The sequence below is a fragment of the Alexandromys fortis genome, unplaced genomic scaffold (genome assembly GCF_014885135.2).
Source record: "Alexandromys fortis isolate MF-2015 unplaced genomic scaffold, M_Fortis_MF-2015_v1.1 scaffold_134, whole genome shotgun sequence".
In the NCBI taxonomy this organism is placed as follows: domain Eukaryota; kingdom Metazoa; phylum Chordata; class Mammalia; order Rodentia; family Cricetidae; genus Alexandromys; species Alexandromys fortis.
Genome location: NW_026068007.1, coordinates 4,285,742 through 4,306,636, shown reverse-complemented (window position 1 = coordinate 4,306,636; position 20,895 = coordinate 4,285,742). Strand labels below are relative to the sequence as shown.

At 41.0% G+C, this 20,895-nt stretch overlaps 1 protein-coding gene across 1 annotated transcript in view; it reads left to right on the top strand.

The window, feature by feature from the left end:
- Lats1 (large tumor suppressor kinase 1) overlaps positions 1 to 20,895 on the top strand; it is a 33,658-nt gene that overhangs the window by 6,075 nt on the left and 6,688 nt on the right. The window contains exons 3-5 of the mRNA XM_050161595.1: positions 2,758 to 2,905; positions 12,877 to 14,387; positions 16,882 to 17,464. Coding sequence (XP_050017552.1) covers positions 2,758 to 2,905; positions 12,877 to 14,387; positions 16,882 to 17,464 — 2,242 coding nt within the window. The remainder of the gene's footprint in view (positions 1 to 2,757; positions 2,906 to 12,876; positions 14,388 to 16,881; positions 17,465 to 20,895) is intronic.

The following is a 20,895-nucleotide window of genomic DNA, read 5'->3' as shown; positions in this document are numbered from 1 at the left end:
ATGCCTGTAATCCCAGAACTGGGAGACAGAGGCAGGCAGGTCTCAATGAGTTAGTTTGAGGCCAGCCTGAACTACAAAGCAAGTTCCAGGATAGCCAGGACGGTTATACAGAGAAACCCTGTCTCAACCCTCCCCGCCACACCACCACCAAAAATGCCCCATAGTTTTGTCCACAAGCAATCTGGTGGAGATATTTTTTCGATTGAGATTTCCCCCTCTTCATAAATGATTCTAGCTTGCGTCAAGTTAGCATAAAACTAACCAGCACAGTTTACTTGTCCTTTTTTTGGGGGGGGTGGTGTGTTTGTTTTAAGACAGTGTCTCAGGTGAGTGTGGAACCCTGTTTAGTCCAGCCTCACCTCACGCTCCTCAATCTCTTTCCTCAGTCTTCCAAGTGCTGTGATCACAGGTGTGCAGCATTATGCTCAGCCTACATCCATCCATCCCTCCCTCCCTCCCTCCCTCCCTCCCTCCCTCCCTCTCTCTCTCTCTCTCTCTCTCTCTCTCTCTCTCTTTCTGTTTTCTGAGAATGTTTCTGGTAACTGCTGAATTAAAAGTTCAAATATTTCAAGATTAATTCCTTGATAAGCATAAATGTTAAATGCTTTTTTGGAGGCCATAAATACATAATCACTAAAGATATTCTTTCCTACAAACATGAATATGGAGGCATAATTATGTAATTTTTTAAAAATCACATAGCACTTGTATTAAAGGTACTGATTTGAACATTCCTTTTTCACACTGGCACTAATACTCTATTTTAAGTACTGAACACTAAACTGACATTTTTTTTTTTTAAGTTTGTCACAGCCTCCGTTTATTTTTACATATGATCTATTTATTTATTTAGGTCTTTCAGGACAGGGTTTCTCTGTGTAGCTTTGGAAACTGTCCTGGAACTCACAGCTGGTCTTGAACTCACAGCCATCTGTCTGCCTCTGCTTCCCGAGTGCTAACATTAAAGTTGTGCACCATCACTGCCCAGCTATGTGAAAATATTTTAAATCATAGCAATAGTTTTGTTTTGTTCATATAGTGTAATAAAACTAGCTATATGATATTATATATCACAGGTTACAGCCTTGGGTGGTAGAAGTGGAGTGATCATGCTAAGTTTTATATCCGGTTTAAGGCCACAATGCCTAATTGAGATCCTGTCACAAAAAAAAAAAAAAAAAAAAACCAGGATAATAATCACTAAAACCATAGTCTGAAATTCTATGATTTCAACATATTGATAAACAATAATGGGTTTTCTTGCCAGTGATATAGTGCTACCATATGATGGTTAATAGCATAGTTACAGTTTGCTTTATTTAACCAGTTTATAAATTAAATTTGCATTTAAAGTAAGAGTTAATTTCTCAGTATCACAAATTTACAAGATCTGACTGTCATAAACATGATCACAGTATACCTTGTTTCAGTTAGAGATTGAGTTTAGTTGTTTTTAACAAAAATCCAATTAATGCTTTGAATATGAAAGTTATTTGGGACTGGAGAGATGGCTCAGTTAGAGCAGAGCTAGCTTCTCTCCCAGAGGATCTGGGTTCAATTTCCAGTACCTATATGGTCCTTCATAGTGGTCTGTAACTCCAGTTCCAGAGGATCTGACACCTTTTTTATTTTATTTTGTTTATTATTTTAAATTCTGTGTATATGTGTGTCCAAATGAATGCAGGTGCCCTCTGAGGCTAGAGGAATGCAGTAGATTCCTTGGAACTGAAGTTAAAGGTGGTTGTAAACTACACACACCTACCTGTGTGGTGCTGAGAATCACACTGAGGTTATCTGCAAAGAGTGCTAGGATTAAAGGCTTTCATCTCCATGCCTGGCAGATGTAACCTCTTAATAAAAACTAGCAAGGAATTCCTTTACTGATAGACATACTGGCAAAAGTACTTAAAACACTTTAATGATAGAAAAAGTGACTTTCAGTGTTTTAAAGCTTTTAATTTTTTTATTGTTGTTTGGGTGTATGCATGATATGAGGCAGGCATGTAATGTGACACACATGTGGAGGTCGGAGAACAACCTTGTGGATTTTGTTCTCTCTTTTCTTTTTTATATAGGATCTAGGGATTGAATTTAAGTTACCAGGCCTAAAATGGCAAGCATATTTATCTGCTAACAATCACTGGCCCGTGTCCAGTATTTTTATTGCTTTTTGAAATATGATAATCCTTGTTTTTGTAAGAATGAAAAATAATCAAAATTAATAAAGAAATAAATAAATTTTAAAAAAAGAAAAATAATCAAAACCATATTGATGTTTAAAAATTAATACTAGAAGGAAGCAGTAGCTATGTTACATAAAGATAAAAATATTAAAGAAACATTTTTAAGGTTTGAAGGTTTGTTTTGTTTCTTTAGTAGTTTGAGATTTATGGGGCTATTGTCAGTAATTACAAAGACACTAATAATAGGGTGTGGGGACTGGCTAGTTGTCTCAGGAGATAAAGGTGCCTGCTGATAAGCAGGGTAACTTAATGGCTCTAGGATCTTCTAATAAAGATGAGAACTTCTTTCTGCAAGTTGTCCTCTGACCACCACACACTCACCTTGGCATTCTTGTGTACACACATGTGCACACATGTACACGAAGTAAGTGATAATGAAATAAGATATCATAAGGTTTGAGGCTCTGTCTTTTTTATTTATAACTAGGAATTTCTCTTGTGTTTACTACTCTCATTCTTTACTTCTGCTAATTATATTGAAATTATGTTTCTTTTTGTAAAAATTTTGTACTAGGACATGGTTATTCAAGCTCTTCAGAAAACTAATAACAGAAGCATAGAAGCAGCTGTTGAATTTATTAGCAAAATGAGTTACCAAGATCCTCGTCGAGAGCAGATGGCTGCAGCGGCTGCCAGGCCTCTTAATGCCAGTATGAAACCAGGTGATTCATCATATCGGTTGTTTGTCTTATTTCTTCTTTTACTATATATTGTAAAACACCTGAATGTGTCAAGTCTTAGAAATTGCTGATATTACCAGGAATGGTGACGGATTTCTGGTAATATCAACACATGGGAGATGGAGGAGTAATTCAAGGCCAGCAATAGCTACAAAATGAGTTCAAAGTCAGCTTGAACTGTAGTTCTGTCTCAAACAAACAAACAAACAGGAAGAAAGGAAGAATGGGGGTAGATGGAGAGACAGACAAACACTGTATAATCAAGGCTCTCTAGATGAACAGAATTTATAGGAATGAGAGGGAATTTATTTAAATTTTACTTGTATTTTATGTATGCGTGTGCTGTGATTTCTGTATGTATGTGTAACACATGCTTTCTTGGTGCCCATTGAGTAGACGCTGAAGCAGTTGTAAACCACCATATGGGGTACTGGGAACTGAATCCCAACAGAGCAACAAGTACTCTCTCAGTTCTCTCTCTCTCTCAGTTCTCTCTCTCTCTCTCTCTGGATAGGGTTTTTCTGTGTAACAGCCCTGGCTGACCTCGAACTCGCTTTGTAGACCAGGCTGGCCTTGAACTCACTGAGATCTGCCTGCCTCTGCCTCCCAAGTGCTGGGATTAAAACATGTGCCACCACCGCCTAGCTGGTACTCTTAACTTTTGAGCCATCTTTCTATTCCCCCTACAAGGGTTATTTATTAGTTAGAATGGCTTACAGGATGTGGTCTGGTTAGTCCAACAATGACTCTTTTGATCAGAAGGCCAAGGATCCAGTACTTGTTCCGTCCAATCCTAAAGAAGTAGGTTCTTACACCAGCAAAGCAATGTCCTAGCCATAGGATAGGTGAATTTGCCAGCAAAATTGAGGGCAAGCAAGTAAAAGGCAAAAGCTTCCTTCTTTCAGTCCTCTTATGTGTGCTGCCCCCAGGAAGTGTGGCCCAGATTTAAGGTGAGTCTTCTCACCTCAAGTGAGCCAAACAGGAAAATCCCTCACAGGTTATTGAAAACTTTTAAAGACCTGCCCTAAAAGCTTTCACTCAGGGTTCAAAACGTGAAGCCACAGTAACCATAGGAACTACAGTCTGATGATAGGAAAAGATTCTTCTCGCACACATTCTTTTTATTCATATACTCTATATTTTTTCTGCCATTACAAACATATATATATATATTTATACATACATACATGTGTTCATTCATTAATAGCTTGTTAGTAATGAAAAAAAAAACCTACAATGAAGATTCCCAGAGACACGGGCATTCTTTGAAGATACCTAGCAAAACATATCAGCTAGTTTGTAGCTAACCACAGCTGCAACTATGGCGAGGCACTGGCCTTCTCTTAAAGGGGCACTACAAGTTACAGAAGGGAGAAGACTAAACTGTTGAAAGATGTAAGGAAAAGGCAACGAATAAGTGCATTATTTTACATTTCTTAAGTGTGATTAATAACATCTGGACATGGTTAGTCAATAAATAGTCTTTTTTTGTCAGCTGACTCTTAGGACATAAACAAAAACAGTCTACTGCATCAAAAGCTGATACAAAGTGTTAATTGCTATTTTTTTATTGATATTTATTGAGCTCTACATTTTTCTATGCTCCCCTCCCTGCCTCTCCCCTCTCCCGTTCAACCCTCCCCCAAGGTCCCCATGCTCCCAATTTACTCAGGAGATCTTGTCTTTTTCTACTTTCTACTTCCCGTGTAGATTAGATCTATGTAAGTCTCTCGTAGTGTCTGCATTGTTGTCTAAGTTCTCTGGGATTGTGGTTTGTAGGCTGGCTTTCTTTGCTTTATGTTTAAAACCTCTTATGAGTGTGATAACTGTCTTTCTGTGTCTGGGTTACCTCACTCAAAATGATGTTTTCTAGTTCCATCCACTATCCTGCAAAATTCAAGCTGTCATTATTTTTTTCTGCTGTGTAGTACTCCATTGTGTAAATGTGCCACATTTTTCTTAGCCATTCTTCGAATGAGGGGCATTTAGGTTGTTTCCAGGTTCTGGCTATGGCAAACAATGCTGTTATGAACATAGTTGAGCACATGTCCTTGGAGCACGATTGAGCATCCTTTGAATATATACCCAAAAGTGGCATTGCTGGGTCTTGAGGAAGGTTGTTTCCTCATTTTCTGAGAAATCGCCACACTGACATCCAAAGGGGTTGCATCAGTTTGCATTCCCACCAGCAATACAGAAGTGTTCCCTTTTCCCCCCAGCTTCTCCAGCATAAGTTGTCATCAGTGTTTTTGATCTTGGCCATTCTTACAGGTATAAGACGGAATCTCAGAGTTGTTTTGATTTGCAGTTCTCTGATGACTGAGGATGTTGAACATTACCTTAAGTGTCTTTGAGCCATTTTAGATCCCTCTGTTGAGAGTTCTCTGTTTACGTCTGTACTCCATTTTTTTAATTGGATTATGTGATCTTTTGGTGTCCAATTTCTTGAGTTCTTTGTATATTTTGGAGATCAGACCTCTGTCTGATGTGGGGTTGGTGAAGATCTTTTCCCATTCTGTAGGCTGTCATTTTGTCTTGTTGACCGTGTCCTTTGCTTTACAGAAGCTTTTCAGTTTCAGGAGGTCCCATTTATTAATTGTTTCTCTCAGTGTCTGTGCTGCTGGGGTTCTATATAGGAAGTGGTTCCCTGTGCCAATGCATTCAAGTGTACTTCGCACTTTCTCTTCTATAAGGTTCAGTGTGGCTGGCTTTATGTTGAGGTCTTTAATTCATTTGGATTTGAGTTTTGTGCATGGTGATAGATATGGGTCTATTTTCATTTTTCTACTTGCTGATATCCAGTTATGCCAGCACCACTTGTTAAATTTGCTTTCTTTTTTCCGTTTGATATTTTTTGCTTCTTTATCAAAGATCAGGTGTTCAAAGATGTGTGGATTGATATTTGGGTCATCTATTCGGTTCCATTGGTCCTCCTGTCTGTTCTTATGCCAATACCAGGCTGTTTTCAGTACTGTAGCTCTGTAGTAGAGTTTAAAGTCAAGGATTGTGATGCTTCCAGAAGTTCTTTCATTGTATAGGATTGTTTTGGCTATTCTGGGTTTTTTGCTTTTCCAAGTGAATTTGAGTACCGTAATTGCTATTTTGAATCAGAGCAAGAAGTGTCAGTGAAGGAGACCTAGGTGCTATTGATCTCTTGAAGGACTATGTTATAACAAGGCCTGACTCCTGCAGTACCACCTAATTGCCATAAATCTTCAGAGAACATGTATCTAAAAAGCCCGACACCTGCAATTCTGCTCTTTGGAAGTTCCTCCTGTGATCTCTCCACAAGGACATTCTGTCTGGCCAGTTTGCCCTGTCAGTCAGGCTGTAGGTCAAGAACAGGCTTCAAAGTTCCTCATCATAAATTGGGACTGGACTATGAGAGCTTGTTTTATATGCCAGAAAATACAGCATAGGAAGAAGTCATCCTACTAACAGAACACGGGAAGATTGTGCCTGACCCAGCATGTGAGGAATACACTGCTAAGGGTTTGCAGTTAAGACAGCCAGCTAATCAAAAGGCAGCATGTTTCACAGACTGTGCCTAAGTGATTTATCCTCCATCAGATGTGTAAATCTTTAGTGGGTTGCCTTCCAAACATCAGTTGTCATACTGCGCATCTTTGTGGACTCCATCAACAGGTGTGCTCAGCTTGCTTGCATTTTAGTTGATTATTATAGATGTAGTCAAGTTGACAACCAAGATTAGTCATTGCAGTGTACAATAAAGGGAAGTTTCAAATCTCAAATTAAGGTAATGGTATATGGGAATTCCAGGCTAGCTAGGGTTACATAGTTAGAACCTATGTCAAGGTAAATAAATAAATATCTTTTTAAAATACCATATCACTATTAATAGCCACAATATTTTCTTTCCATGGAAACCTGAATGGGTCTATATGTATATATGTTGATTACTTAGGAAATAAATTTTTAAAGGAAAAAGGAAAGGAGAAAAAAATCCTTACTAAATCCTGTTGAAGGAGCTGCGGGGCCTCTTCCCACAGCCCGGCTGCCGGCTTCCTGGCTAGCTTATGCCCCGAAATAACAACACACAAACTGTATTCATTTAAACACTGCCTGGCCCATTAGCTCTAGCTTCCTACTGGCTAATTCTCACATCTTGATTACCATTTTTATTAATGTGTGTAGCACCCCAAGGTGTGCTTACGGGGAAGATTCTAGCCTACGTCTATCCTGAGCTTCATCACGTCTGCCTCAGAGAACATAGCTATGGCGTCTGTCTGAGGCGTCTTACCTCGCTTCCCCTTCCTCCCAGCATTCTGTTCTGTTTACTCCACCCACCTATGTTCTAACCTATCAGGGCCAAGCAGTTTATTAATTAACCAATGACCTTCCTCCATCAAAATCCTACTTGTTCATTTACTCTACCATGGATAACTTTCTATTTCAGAGAACTTGGCAGGTCTTAAAAATACATTCTCACTGTAAAATGACAGAATACCACCTTTTTCTGGACAGCAATATCTATGAAGAACTTCAAAAACTTGCCAGGTTCTTTGAAATTCACTGGTAGGAAGTAATACACAGGTTTAAAAAAAAAAAAAAAAAGATGCTTGCCGAAAAACCCAGGTTCAGTCCCTACCACTGGACAGGAAGAAAATGAAACAAGGCAATACCCTGTCTTACAAATGCAAAACAAAAAACGTAAGTCCCAGGGTTCAGGACCTAGTATTTGGGAGGAGAAATACTGAAAGGGGAGAAGGGACTCACCAGGGAAGAAAGTCTAAATGTGCCCTCTAGGTAGGAAGTGCTGGAGAAGAGCTAGATTTCTAAAAGGAATTGAAAGCAAAATCAGAACCCCAATTTGGGGCCTAGGTTTTTGTTTTATTTTGAAAAAATAGCAATAAAAATTTCTCCCCTAAAATTTTGTTGTTTTGAGACGAGACAAGGTCTCCAGGCTGGAGAGATGGCTAAGTGGTAAGAATGTATACTGTGAGGTGGAGGGAATAAAAAAGAAATTAGCATGTCAAGTGCCTGGGTCTATTGCCAAAAAGAGGCACTATGACCATGGCAGCTCTAATAAAGGAAAACATTTAATTTAATTGGGCTGGTTCAGAGGTTTAGTTCATTATTGTCATGGTGGGAAACATGGCAGCACACAGGCAGACGTGGTGCTGGAGAGGAGCTGAGAGTTCTACATCTGAATCATCTACAGGCAGAAGGAAAAGAGCCTCTGGGCCTGGCTTGAGCTTCCTCCAATAAGGATACATCTACTCCAACAAGGCCACATGTCCTAATCCTTTCAAATAATGCTACTCTTTGAGCCCATGGGGACCATTTTCATTCAAACTACCATATTCAGATTTTTTTATATTATTATTTTTTTTTAAATAAAGGGCTTTGGAGCTAGAGAGATGGCTCAGAGGTTAAGAGAACTGGCTGCTCTTCCAGAGGTCCTGAGTTCAATTCCCAGCAACCACATGGTGGCTCACAATAATCTATAATGAGATCTGGTGCCCTCTTCTGGCATGCAGGGATGAAAACTGCTACATAATAAATAAACATTTTTTTAAAAAAACTTTGTACTGCTTTTGCCGAGGACCCAAGTTGATTCCTGTCACGGCCACCCTCGTCCCGCAAGGAATGACGTGACCACCGGGGAGCTCTTCTCACTGCAGTTTATTCCAGGACTTTATTCACTTTCTCTCTCTCTTCCTTCCTCTCTCTCTTTCCTTCCCTTTTCCTCTCTCCTCTTTTTGCAAACCTCTCTCCGGGCAAACCTCTCCCAGCCCTTAAGTAGGCATGGGCTGCCAACCCCGAACTGCCAGGTGGGCACTGCCCATATGTGCACACATATGCAGACAGCTGATAATCATTGTGTGATCATAGCATAGGTCAGGCCTTAGCCGTCTCAGGAGTTGATTATACATCTCCATCAGATGTGACACCACGCAGCTCGCTACAGTTCCCCCTTTTGTTTTGTAAAGCCACAGGTAAGAGTAGAGGTCCGATCTCTGTTAAAATAGAACATGTACTAGTGTTTGTCCAGGTGTCATCCACTCAGAGAACACTAGACCTGTCAGGTGCCTTTTTACAGAGGTGGGAGTTAGACACCAACCCACATGCAATCAGACTTGCTCTTACATCTCTAGCCAAACTTGGGGAGACTGTCCTGTTTCAGTAGCCGTGAAGGCCTGAATGATCATAACTGCATTGCAATGCTGTGAAACCCTTATGTGACAAATGCACCATAGGCATACCAGGGAGGCAAGCACCATTAAGCTTGCCAGGGCCCTTATTCCCGCCCACTCCTTCAGATGATCCATGGAGTGATCCAGGAAGATAGTTCTGCCAGGCTGGTATCCATGCGTGTGGAATCTGCAGTTGCCATCGTCACTTGCAGCTTTTCCAGTTGTTGTTCAAATTCACCAGACCAATTACCTAAAAGATATCTAGACAATTCTTTAAATTTTTCATATTACACACAGCCCCAGATACTTCCATTTACAGCCAAGCTGAGCCAATCGCCACAGCTGCGGCTGTGCTTGCGGCAGCAGCAAGGGCAGTCAGAACTGGTAGCAGAGGGGCCAGCACAGAGGAGAGGAAGGGGAGACAATCTGGTGATGTTCATTTCTTAACTCTGCATCTGTCTTGCTTTCCCCTCCCTGGCTGCTCCTGTCATCAGGAGTGGCTTTGCCATGACCCCAGGAGCCGTCAGAAACCACTGTTCCTTCAGCAGTCCCCTAAATAACATACCCCAGCTGCCATACTCCCGTAGCTCATTTATTCCTGTCAGCTGAGTGCTGCATGGAAGACACCTTCTCCCTCGTGCACCTCTTTGGCTTCCCTAGCAACCCAGCTGATCCTGCTTCTGCTCTGAAGGGGCCCCACTTAAACCACATTTTAGGGAATTTGGGCATTGTCAATCTCTCTGGCTACTTCCTGCTGAGCGGGGACGATGCATTCTTAAAGGTATTTACTACAATCTACTGCCATTTTCCAGTCACGCTCGGACTTGGGTTGCAGCACAAGGACAGCAGGGGAGAGGTGGAGACTTCCCCACCTAACTGAAAGGTGGAGGCATGGCGGGGTTGAGCAGCAGGCCCGACCCAGTCCAGCCGGTTGCCCAGGGCTGGGACAGAGGTCTAGGCCAATGGATCTAACCACAGTTGTGCTGCGCTTCTATGCCCTGAGGCATCCATGCTGGGAGTGGCCTAGCGTTCTGGCCTTGTCAGTCCTCAAGGCAGGTCCTAGGGTTTGTATGCTTTGCAGACCCTAAGCTGCTCACACTCCACTGCAAACTTGGGGGGCCTCGGTAATTCAAACCACATGAATATACCTCCCTTCCTTAGCATACCTTGTTCAGCAGCAAAATCCAGATCTCTACCAAGCCTGTCCCAGGATGACACATTAAGATTGCCAGAGTCGGCAAACCAAAGATCAATTGTGTCACATTTAGCCACAAACCTCTCCAAAGCGCTCCGTAACAGCTCGTTAAGAGCCAGAAAAATCAGGTGTGATGTTGAAGCGCCCATTCTAAAATCCCATTCTTCCTTTTAGTTTCATTTTAAACCGTCCACTATTGTCGTGGCCCTCACTTTAAACCATCCACTTTTTGGTTGTGGCTCTGCTTTCCCTCTCTACCTTTTCTACAGGTGAGAGCATAAAACCCGCATTTATTGCGATTCCTCAATCTTACCGATACACCCCCTGCAGCAAGATCTGGGCTCCACAGAGAGAGGTTTGGAGGTTCCCCGTTCAAGGCCACCAATTGTCGCGGCCACCCTCGTCCCGCAAGGAATGACGTGACCACCGGGGAGCTCTTCTCACTGCAGTTTATTCCAGGACTTTATTCACTTTCTCTCTCTCTTCCTTCCTCTCTCTCTTTCCTTCCCTTTTCCTCTCTCCTCTTTTTGCAAACCTCTCTCCGGGCAAACCTCTCCCAGCCCTTAAGTAGGCATGGGCTGCCAACCCCGAACTGCCAGGTGGGCACTGCCCATAGGTTCACGCATATGCAGGCAGCTGATAATCATTGCGTGATCATAGCATAGGTCAGGCCTTAGCCATCTCAGGAGTTGATTATATATCTCCATCAGGTGTGACACCACACAGCTCGCTACAATTCCCAGCACCCATATCAGGTGGCTCACAACTCCAGCTCCAGGACATTTGATGCCTCTGACCTGCAAGGGCATCTCCATCTAGGAACATCAACACATACATATAATTTAAAATATTAAAAATAGGGCCCGGGGAGATGACTGAGCAGTTAAGAGCACTGGCTTCTCTTCTAGAGGATCCAGGTTCAATTCCAAGCTCACAGTGGTCTGTAACTCCAGTTCCAGGGGATCTGACACCCTCACACAGACATACATGCAGGCAAAAACATCAGTGCACATGAAATAAAAATGAAAAGAATATTAAAAATAGCCAGAAGGTGGTGACGAACACCTTTAATCCCAGCACTCAGGAGGGAAAGGCAGGCAGATCTTTGAGTTAGAGGGAACCTTGGTCTACATGAGTTTCAGGCCAGCCAGGGCTACACATAGAAACTCTGTCTCAAAAAATTTAAAAAAAAATTAAAGGTAATGTTAATAATAAGAATGAAGTTAAAAAATAAAAACAAAGGAGACAAGGTCTCAGTATCCTTGGCTAACTTCAAACTTGGTATGTACATTATAAGTTTACTTCAACCTGGATGTCTCAGAAACATTCCTCCCATCAAGCCTGAGAGACTGAGTTTGATTCCTGTGACCTACATAATGGAAGGAAAGAATTAGCTCTCACAGTTGTTTTCTGACCTACATATGCATGCTGTGGCACATGTGTATCCACATACATACTCTAAATTAATGAAATGTAATAACCATGTCTTTAAGTAAAATCATGTGCTGAAACTTTATTTCTGAACCTTTGGTGGTGGGGCTGAATCCTGCTAACTAACATCAACTATCTAGCTTATCTCACTTATTGGGGGAGGGGTTGATGGGAGTACTTAAAATGTACTCTTAGATCTGGGCAGGGTTAGTATACCCTTATTTTCTCAACACATGGAAGTCTAGAACAGGAAGACCAAGAATTTGACGCCAGCCGAGGCTAAATGACAATTAAGATCCTTGAAATAATTAGTCAGTTAATTATTTTGTGCAGTTCTCGAGAATGCATTGGATTTTGTTAGGTTATAGATGTTTTACTTGCATGTATGTCAGTGAACCCATGTATCTAATGCCTATGAAGTTCAAAAGAGGGTGTTGGATACCCTGGAGCTGGAGTTACCATTGTGAGCTGCCTTGTGGGTGGTGGGAACTGAACATAGATCTTCTGTAAGAGCAGCAATCACTTTTAACCACTGAGCCATCTCTCCAGCCCCAAGAATGCATTGTTATTACCTGTACTCAACACGTTTTAATGTAACACAGTGATAAAAACCCAGAGACAGATGAGGTTCAATCTGAGGATCAGAAAAGCAAAGCAACCAGCCACTGGCTCTTACCTTCATCTCAAACCAAAATGGTGATCCTGTCTCCACAAATCCTCAGAATGAGACTGAGCATGAGACCTGTCTCCTCCTGTCTTATATTCCTCTCTAGTGCTGGCATTAAAGGTCTGTACCACCACTGCCCAGCCTCTATGACTAACTGGTATAGCTGCTGGGATTAAAGATGTGTGAAACCACAGCCTGGCCTGTATGGCTAACTAGCGCAGCTACTTTGCATTGACGTTCAGGCAAGCTTTATTTATTAAAACATAAATAACAAAGGTAAGAGCCAGTGACTGGCTGTTTTGCTTTTCTGATCTTCAGTTTGAACCCCATTATCTATCTCTGGTTTTTATTACTCGTGTTACATTGTAAAATTGATCTCTTGACTTATTCCTATTTTACAATTCTTAAACTTAAGTATCATTTAGTAGTATCAGAATTCTGAGATAAATTATTTTAAAATGAGAGGTTAAAAAACATGACTTTCTCTCTTTTATAATCATAGGAAATGTGCAACAATCAATTAACCGAAAACAAAGTTGGAAAGGTTCTAAAGAATCTTTAGTTCCTCAGAGACATGGCCCACCTCTAGGAGAAAATGTGGTCTATCGTTCTGAAAGCCCCAACTCACAGGCGGATGTAGGAAGACCCCTATCTGGATCTGGTATTGCAGCGTTTGCTCAAGCTCACCCAAGCAATGGACAGAGAGTGAATCCCCCACCACCACCTCAAGTTAGGAGTGTTACTCCTCCACCACCTCCAAGAGGCCAGACTCCCCCTCCACGAGGCACAACTCCACCTCCCCCCTCATGGGAACCAAACTCTCAGACAAAGCGCTACTCTGGGAGCATGGAATATGTAATCTCCCGAATCTCTCCTGTTCCACCTGGGGCATGGCAGGAGGGCTACCCTCCACCACCTCTTAACCCTTCTGCCATGAGTCCTCCTAACCAGGGACAGAGAGGCATTAATTCTGTTCCAGTTGGCAGACAACCAATCATCATGCAAAGTACTAACAAATTTAACTTTCCACCAGGGAGACCTGGAGTTCAGAACGGTGGTGGTCAGACTGATTTTATCATGCACCAAAATGTCCCTGCTGGTGCTGTGAATCGGCAGCCACCACCTCCATATCCTCTGACCCCAACTAATGGACAAAGCCCTTCTACTTTACAAACAGGGGGATCTGCTGCTCCTCCATCATACGCAAATGGAAATATTCCTCAATCGATGATGGTGCCAAACAGGAACAGTCATAACATGGAGCTTTATAATATTAATGTACCTGGACTGCAAACAACTTGGCCCCAGTCATCCTCTGCTCCTGTCCAGTCATCGCCAAACAGTGGGCATGAAATTTCTACATGGCAACCTAACATACCAGTGAGGTCAAATTCTTTTAATAACCCATTAGGAAGTAGACCAAGTCATTCTGCTAATTCTCAGCCTTCAGCCACTACAGTCACTGCGATCACACCAGCTCCTATTCAACAGCCTGTGAAAAGCATGCGTGTCTTAAAACCAGAGCTGCAGACTGCTTTAGCCCCTACCCATCCTTCTTGGATGCCACAGCCAATTCAGACTATTCAGCCTACCCCTTTTCCTGAAAGTACAGCTCCAAATGTGCCTGTCATTCCACCTGTTGCTGAAGCTCCAAGCTATCAAGGTCCACCACCACCTTATCCAAAACATCTGCTACACCAAAACCCATCTGTTCCTCCATATGAATCAATAAATAAACCGTGCAAAGAAGATCAGTCTAGCTTACCCAAGGAAGAAGATAGTGAGAAAAGTATGGAAAATGTTGATTGTGGGGATAAAGAAAAGAAACAGATTACAACTTCACCTATCACTGTTAGGAAAAACAAGAAAGATGAAGAACGAAGAGAGTCTCGTATTCAGAGCTACTCACCTCAGGCCTTCAAATTTTTTATGGAGCAGCATGTAGAAAATGTCTTGAAGTCTCATCAGCAACGTCTGCATCGGAAAAAACAGTTAGAAAATGAAATGATGCGGGTAAAACTCTTAAAAATATTTTCACGCTTGATCATCTATTTCCTTGGCATTTTAAAGTACTGTGCACTGGTATTCTTAGCGAATTATAATGTGTTGCCAATAATTTGAGTAAACTTGGGGAGAATTTTTGTTTATAGCAATTCAGTGATTTATTCATCATTTCCTATAATAAAGTTCTGATGTAAATTTGCAATTCATTATAGTATATGGGATATGGAAATTAAAACAAGGGTTAATTTCTAGATTTTATACATTATTTTATAACATACATAGAAATCTGGGTTATCTTTCAATACACATTAAAATCATTGCTTTTTAGTTGAGAATTTGGTGTTTATTCTCTATATATACATTATTAGAAAGTGTCAAAGTCACTAGGCATGGTGGCACACACTTTTAATGCCAGCACTCAGAAGGCAGAGGCCAGTGTTGCTTGTTCCAAGGCAGCCAAGACTACCTTGTTCCAGTAACAAGACTGTCACACACACACACCAGAAAGAAAAAAATTAAGGAAGTGTCAAAGTCATCTCTTTGCAGTTACTTTCCTCTTCTAATTATGTTTGAGGAGAGTATGCTGAAATTGTTGAATACATTGAGACCAGAGTACTGAGCACTCCCTTCAGATCCCAAGTAGATGCCATTGGTAGGTACTGTGGTTGAGCCCTCACCATCATGGTTGTATCCTGTGCTCAGAATGCAAAACATTGAATTTTTCCTCCTTTTGCATCTGCCACTCAAAGTGTAAGATGATCATGCTTCTTTTCATCCCGAGAGAGCTATAAAATGATTATTTCAAGTCTCACTTGAGTTCAGTACGATATTTTCTATCTTTGGTATGGAGGGTTCCAGACAGAGTTTCTCTGTGCCCTGGCTGTCCTGGAACTCATTCTAGACCAGGCTGGGCTCAAACTCACAGAGATCTGCCTGTCCCTGCCTCCTGAGTGCTTGGATTAAAGGCGTGTGCTACTACTGCCCAGCCAATATTTTCTTACTATGAATAATTATGTTAAATAAGAAATACCACAAATTCTTTTATTCACATTGTTCTTAGATTTCTTACTAAAGTCTATGTATTTTCTTAGTTTATTTTTCCTTTTTCCTCTTCACTTTCACTAATAGCTGACTTAAACTTTCATGGTGTTGGAAGCTTTGCTGACTTCTGTAGTCTCCATTACTGTGTAGGCAAGTAAGATTTTAAGAGAAAGAGTTCTGTACTAAGTCTGGCATGCTACCACTCTGAAAAGACTTTGCATGCAAATGCACATCCTAACAGAAGCATGAGGTTGCTGTATTGAGATTAGTCTTGCATTTCTAAAATTAGCCTCTACTTTTCCAAGTGTGTTTTTTTTGTTTTTTTTGTTTTTTGACAGGGTTTCTCTGTGTAGCCTTGGAGCCTGTCCTGGAACTCACTCTGTAGACCAGGCTGGTCCCAAACTCACAGAGATCTGCCTGCCTCTGCTCCTGAGTGCTGGGATTAGAGGCATGCACCACCACTGCCTGGCTAAGTCTTATCCTTTTAAACTTTAATATTCTTTATTAGCCAAAGAAACTCCTTGCCTTCTAAGTCCAGGTATTCTGTCACTGCTTAGAAGCTGAGCTTTGCATTTATCTGAGTTTTTTTTATAATGCCCTTAATCATCATAATTTTAAAAATTATTTCAGAATATTTAAAAGATACCAAGCAGGTTGTACTTTGTTGTTAGAGGTAGACTAAGAGTGTCATCCTTACACTGACGTTCTCAGAAAGAAAAAGATTACCATGACTTATTTCTTTAAAAAGTTTTTAGTTACATTTTGATTTATATGTATCTCTCTGTATGTATATGTGTGTTATGTGTTCATGCACATGTGCAAACAAACCTCTGAGAACATGTAAAGGTCAGAGGACAGCATGAGGGAGTTGGTTCTATCTACCATGTGGGTCCTAGGGATCAAACTGGGAGAGTCAGACTTGGCCACAGGGGCCTTTGCCTGCTGAGCCATTTGTTGTTTCTTTCTTTTTGTTCATAAGAATGATTGAACCTGGAGTGAAGAAATTTTTCTGTATGAAAATATAATGAAAATGAAATATAAAATCATGGGGAAAATATTTGAGGCCTAGACATGTAGAAAAACGATTTAGTGAAGGCAGTCTAGCCCTATAATGTGGGAATATGCACGGAGAGAGTTGAGAATGCATGCTAATGAACTTGTTTTGTTGTCTTTTGGAAAACTACTCTGTGAGTGCTTCAGAGAGGACTAGAAGTCTGCTGATGGCCTCTTCTACTTGCTCTCCACAGCTGAATTTGCATATAGGCTCACCTTGTGTATTGCTTACTAGCTTTCAAGCTTGACTTTGATCATTAATTTCGCTCTGAAATACATTCTAGAATTCTAACATGCTTTATTAAAAATCATTATGCATTTAACTTTCAAAAATATGCCTGATTTTTTTAAGCTTTTTTTCTTGCTATCCAATACAATTCCTTATTTAACCTCTAGTTTATTTACCTAGGTTGGATTATCTCAAGATGCCCAGGATCAAATGAGAAAGATGCTTTGCCAGAAAGAGTCTAACTATATTCGTCTTAAAAGGGCTAAAATGGACAAGTCTATGTTTGTGAAGATAAAGACACTAGGAATAGGAGCCTTTGGTGAAGTCTGTCTAGCAAGGAAAGTTGACACGAAGGCTCTGTATGCCACAAAAACGCTGCGAAAGAAAGATGTTCTGCTCCGAAACCAAGTTGCTCATGTTAAAGCCGAGAGGGATATTCTAGCCGAAGCCGACAATGAATGGGTAGTTCGCTTGTATTACTCATTCCAGGATAAGGACAACTTGTACTTTGTGATGGACTACATTCCTGGGGGTGATATGATGAGCCTATTAATTAGAATGGGCATCTTTCCAGAAAATCTGGCACGATTCTACATAGCAGAACTTACCTGTGCAGTTGAAAGCGTTCATAAAATGGGTTTTATTCATAGAGATATTAAACCTGATAACATTTTGATTGACCGAGATGGCCATATTAAATTGACTGACTTTGGTCTGTGCACTGGCTTCAGATGGACTCATGATTCCAAATACTACCAGAGTGGTAAGTGAGCTTGTAAATTCCATTTTAACTCACCGTAATTTACTTATGTAGTACAAGTTGGGATGACTTCAGCAATGGGTGAGACTGGTAGGCATAAGTTTCTAACTCTCTTATAAAATTTAGGTGATCCCTTACACATAGATCTATAAAGTTTAAGAGTGTATAAAGTTCATTGAAATATTATTAAAGTGTAGGTAACTACTACAAAATTTTGTTACTTTTGAAATGTGTCAGTTTTTAAAATAATTTTGAATAAAGCCTCTGTGTTCACCAAGATAACCAGTAGTTGTTAGATACCTTTAATTGTTATTTTCCCTTCTTTCCTTCAGAGACATCCATTATTTAGAACTTTGTAATCCGTTCTTCACTTTTCTTGGTTTTGCTGCTGCTGCTGTTTCTCAGGTCCCCGCCTGCTAGGCAGGTAGTCTGTCACTGAGCTATAGTCTCGCCACTTTGTATTTTTTATTCTGAAACAAGCTCTCTCACTAGGTTGCCCAGACTTCAGGTGAACTTACTCTCTGTAGTTCAGGAAAGCCTTCACCTTGGGATCCTCTAACCTCAGCTTCTTATTTAACTAGGATTACAGGCCTGTGCTACTAGACCTGGACACCATACTTTATACCATTATGTATATTTGGCAACAGTGAATTACTTCATTTTTCCTACTCTTGAAACTATTTAAATATAATCATTCTATATGTATTTTTGTATTTCTTTTTCTTTTGTTTACATCTTTTTTGAGCTTTTTCCATGTTACTGCATATATTTGTTTTCACTGCTATTTATGTGTATGATTGTCATACAACTTATTTGACCCTAAATACATGCACATGATTCTGTTTAATCATACGACACTGTGAGGCAGAATGAAGACGTGAGACTTAGGTGAAGTAACTCATCCAAGGTCAGACAGAAATGAAGTGTAAGGGCTAGGCTTTGAACCCAGGTTTGTCTGATTACAGGGCCCATGTTATTTCTACCTCACTGCCTCACCAAGAACCCTCCAAGCGCTAATGGAAGTGTAAGTTGATCTAATGTTTGTTGACTAATTACTATATCCTAGGTGCTTTACATATATTCTAATTTAGTGCTTATAGCATTTCTAAGGTAAGTGGTAGCCTTCTGGGCATCTGTGAACACAGCAGATGGATTTCTTTCTTTTTTATTTGATTTTGAGGCAGAGCTTCACTATGTAGCACAGGCCAGTCTTTTTTGGTTTTTCGAGACAGGGTTTCTTTGTGTAATTGCTCTGGCTGGAACTTGCTTTGTAGACCAGGCTGGGCTTGAATCTACAGAGATCTACCTGGGACACAAGCCAGTCTTGAACTCACTGTTTAGCCTAGGGTGAATCCAAACTCACAGTCCTGCCTCAGCTTCCCAAGATCAGGAGTTCTCTAGGCATGTTCTCCCTTATCCGGCTCACTGAGTGGCTAGAATTAAGTATCTCCCACACTTCACTTTATTACCTCTGATTCTTCTGAAAAAGTATAATTCCTAGGCTCTGTTTCAGACTCTTGATTGAAAAATGTTCTCTGGAAAATGGAAACTATATTGTCATGAAATTTCCCAGGTGATTATTACAATTAGGTTAATTTTAGTACTGTAAGTAGTTTTAAATATCCTCTATATGTTAATGATTTCATGTCTCTCTAGAAGCGATCTCTCCCTGTTTCCACATGGATTTCAAATAGCTGTTGAAACTTAACAAAGAGCTGCCACAGCTGTCTGCTCAATTCCATCCTCCTCAGTTCTAGAACACTAGCACTGGCACCTGCCCAGGAGGCCGAGTCCCTCTGTAGCTCTATTCTGCCACCCTCAGCCAAGCTTCCTATAGTTATCTAGTTCTCCTGTCTCTTCCTGTTCTCCCCCCATGCTGTGCTGTAGGATCTGCTTTCTTTAATCGTATATCAGCTCTTTTTGCTCTCTTGCTTCAGACTCTCCCATGTCTTTTCACTATAAATCTGTGTGTTGCCCTTGCATGTCTCCCTTTTTTTAAAAAACTTTTTTTATATATATTTTAATTTATTATGTATACAATATTCTCTCTGCGTGTATGCCTGCAGGCCAGAAGAGGGCACGAGACCTCATTACAGATGGTTTTGAGTCACTATGTGGTTTCTGGGAATTGAACTCAGGACCTTTGGAAGAGCAGGCAATGCTCTTAACCACTGAGCCATATCTCCAGCCTGCATGTCTCCCTTATTGACTGTTCTGGTCTACCTTCTATTGCTATTTCTTCATGAAAAGACTTGTTCTGAATTTCATGTGGTTGAGTTCTTGCCTTTTACATTTTAGCAAATGTTAGGTTCTCGTTTGGTCTTCCTTGCCATCCAATTTAATTTAATTGTCAGATCACATTTGTGTCATCTCTTATATTGTCTTTATAGAATAGTCAGTGTGTCTTCTTTTCTGTGTTCTCTAGACTGGTCTGGAATACCTGGGCTCAATTAATCTTCCTGCCTCTGCCTTCTCTGAGGCTGGAACTGCAGATCCATGCCATACTTTTGTGTATGTGTGTACTGCTGGGGACCGGCACCCAGAGCCTCTTCCATGCAAGCCACAAAGTACACCTTCAGTGCCATCATCATCATCATTTTCGTTAATGTGTTTGTGGGCAAATGTGTGTACAGTTCATGTGGTCACATGTAGGGGCAGGGGTCACTGTCAGGTATCTTCCTTGATTATTATCTTTTTATTTTGACATTTATATTTATGTGTTATGTGTCTATGGGCACAGTGTGTACATGCCATGAAGTTTAATGATCAGAGGACAACTGAATTGGTTCTGTCCTTTTACCATGTGGGTTCCAGTGATCCATTTCAGGTTATCAGGCTTTGTGGCAAGCTCCTTTACCGGTTGAAACATCTCAACGGCCACTTTTTTTTTTCTTACCCTATTTTTGAGACAAGGTTTCTTACTGTATATGAAGCTCCTGGATTTGGGTAGGCTGACTGGTTAATAGTGCCAAGGACCCACCTATCTCTACCTTCCCAGGAGTGGGGTCACAACACCTAGTTTTTATAGGGGTGTTAGGGATCCAAAGTCAGGTCTTGTTCAGCTGTCACTTTACCAGCTGAGTCCCCTGCCTCTATTTTTTTTTTAATTATTGGTTTAAAAAAAACCCACAACAACAAAACCCAAAGGTAGCTCTTTATTTTGTGTATGTCCAAGTGGAAGTTGGAGGTCTGCCGGAGTTGCTTCTCTCCTTCACATAGTTCCGGGGGTTGAACTCAGGTCATGAGGACTGGCTGTCCTGCTGGGTCCTCTTCTGGTTCAGAGACAAGTTCTCTCCACAGAGCTCTGTTTTCCTGGAACTCACTGTGTCGATCAGGTTGGTCTTGACCTCACAGAGGCCTCCCAAGTGCTGGGATTAAAGTCATGCTACATAGCAAGTTTGAGGCCAGTCTGGGTTACAATGAGACACTGTCTC